The 1219-nt window shown below is 35.4% G+C and overlaps 1 protein-coding gene across 1 annotated transcript; it reads right to left on the bottom strand.

The window, feature by feature from the left end:
* Window positions 1-470: 470 nt before the first annotated feature.
* LOC140321394 (myosin regulatory light chain 2, ventricular/cardiac muscle isoform-like) lies at window positions 471-1202 on the bottom strand (the record flags this gene model as incomplete). The annotated part of the gene is made up of 3 exons (XM_072398170.1): window positions 471-646; window positions 979-1027; window positions 1114-1202. Coding segments are annotated over 3 exons (240 nt in total), but the record flags the coding sequence as incomplete, so codon positions are not given.
* Between the last annotated feature and the right edge of the window lie 17 nt (window positions 1203-1219).

The raw sequence follows: 1219 nt of genomic DNA, 5'->3' as shown, positions 1-1219 counted from the left end.
AGAAAACAATACATCAGGTTTTCTATTCTACCTTACAAAAAGTGTTTCCATTTTTTTCTCTGTTGGTGATCCAGAATCTGTTTCATAAAATGCTATCAACTAGAAAAGTGAGAGACAGAATGCAGGGAAGTGCCAAGTGCTGGACATTGCTGCAGATGGTGCAGTGTGCACAAACAACAATTGATGGCATTCTCCAGAATGCTAAATAATGTGCATTTCTATAAAAAAAAAGCTTGATGCATTTTCAGGAGAACACAGGAGTCACCTCTGCTTACTATTTCTAGCAGATATAGAAATATAATTTATTATTTTATATTACATAGGTGTTCACATTAATGGTTTTACAAGGCAGAAGGTTGAAGTATCTCTTAAGAAACACGCCACAGGGTTACCAGGAAAATATGCTAATTGTACACTTCCATGGTAAGCCTATGTCATATGACTCAAGGTTTAACATAAGAATAAAAAAATCTGAGTCAAAAATAACTTTAATGAGATAGAAATGCCAGACGGACACTGAGGAAAAGTCAAGAACCATGCTGGTTTACTCCTCTTTCTCTTCACCATGAGTGATGATGTGAACAAGATTCTTGTAGTTCAAATTTCCTGTGACATCAGGGGGGAAAGCTGTGAACATCTGGTCGACCTACAACAAAGGAACACAAGGTCTACTGAAAATCAAAAGTATTTTTCTTTAGGTTCATGTATTAAAAAAAAAACAGATAGCAATTTTTTTTCTTATTTAACCCCCTTTTCTGACCAGATTGTTTCCACCCTTTAATACAGTATTTGAATCATACAAGTAAATTAGGGTAATTACATGCAATGTAGAAATTAAGCTAATTTCACAGCTCACTTAGTCTACCAAAAAAAATGTTAAAACACAGAACAACTACCATCTGAAGCTAGTGGTTAGGGTTAGCAAGAAAGCTGGTTTTCTTTCATTTAAGAACAAAGCAGAAGAGTTGAGAATTGTACCTCTTCACTTGTGAACCTCTCAGCTTGGGTCATAAGCATTTCTCGAATACTAAAAATAAAACATAAAAAGACAATTTAAAGGCGGCCAGGACCAGGAATCCATTACTGCATGTCTTGCATGAGTACAATACTTACTAATCTGATTTTAGAAGTCCACTTCCTTCAGGATCAAACACTTTGAATGCATTCAGAATGGTTTCCTCTGGGTCAGCACCTGCAAGGCAAAGGAATATTAAATATT

The sequence above is a fragment of the Pyxicephalus adspersus genome, unplaced genomic scaffold (assembly GCF_032062135.1).
Source record: "Pyxicephalus adspersus unplaced genomic scaffold, UCB_Pads_2.0 Sca3310, whole genome shotgun sequence".
NCBI lineage: Eukaryota > Metazoa > Chordata > Amphibia > Anura > Pyxicephalidae > Pyxicephalus > Pyxicephalus adspersus.
Note: the sequence above shows the minus strand (reverse complement) of the source record. Positions and strands in the feature narration are given on the sequence as shown.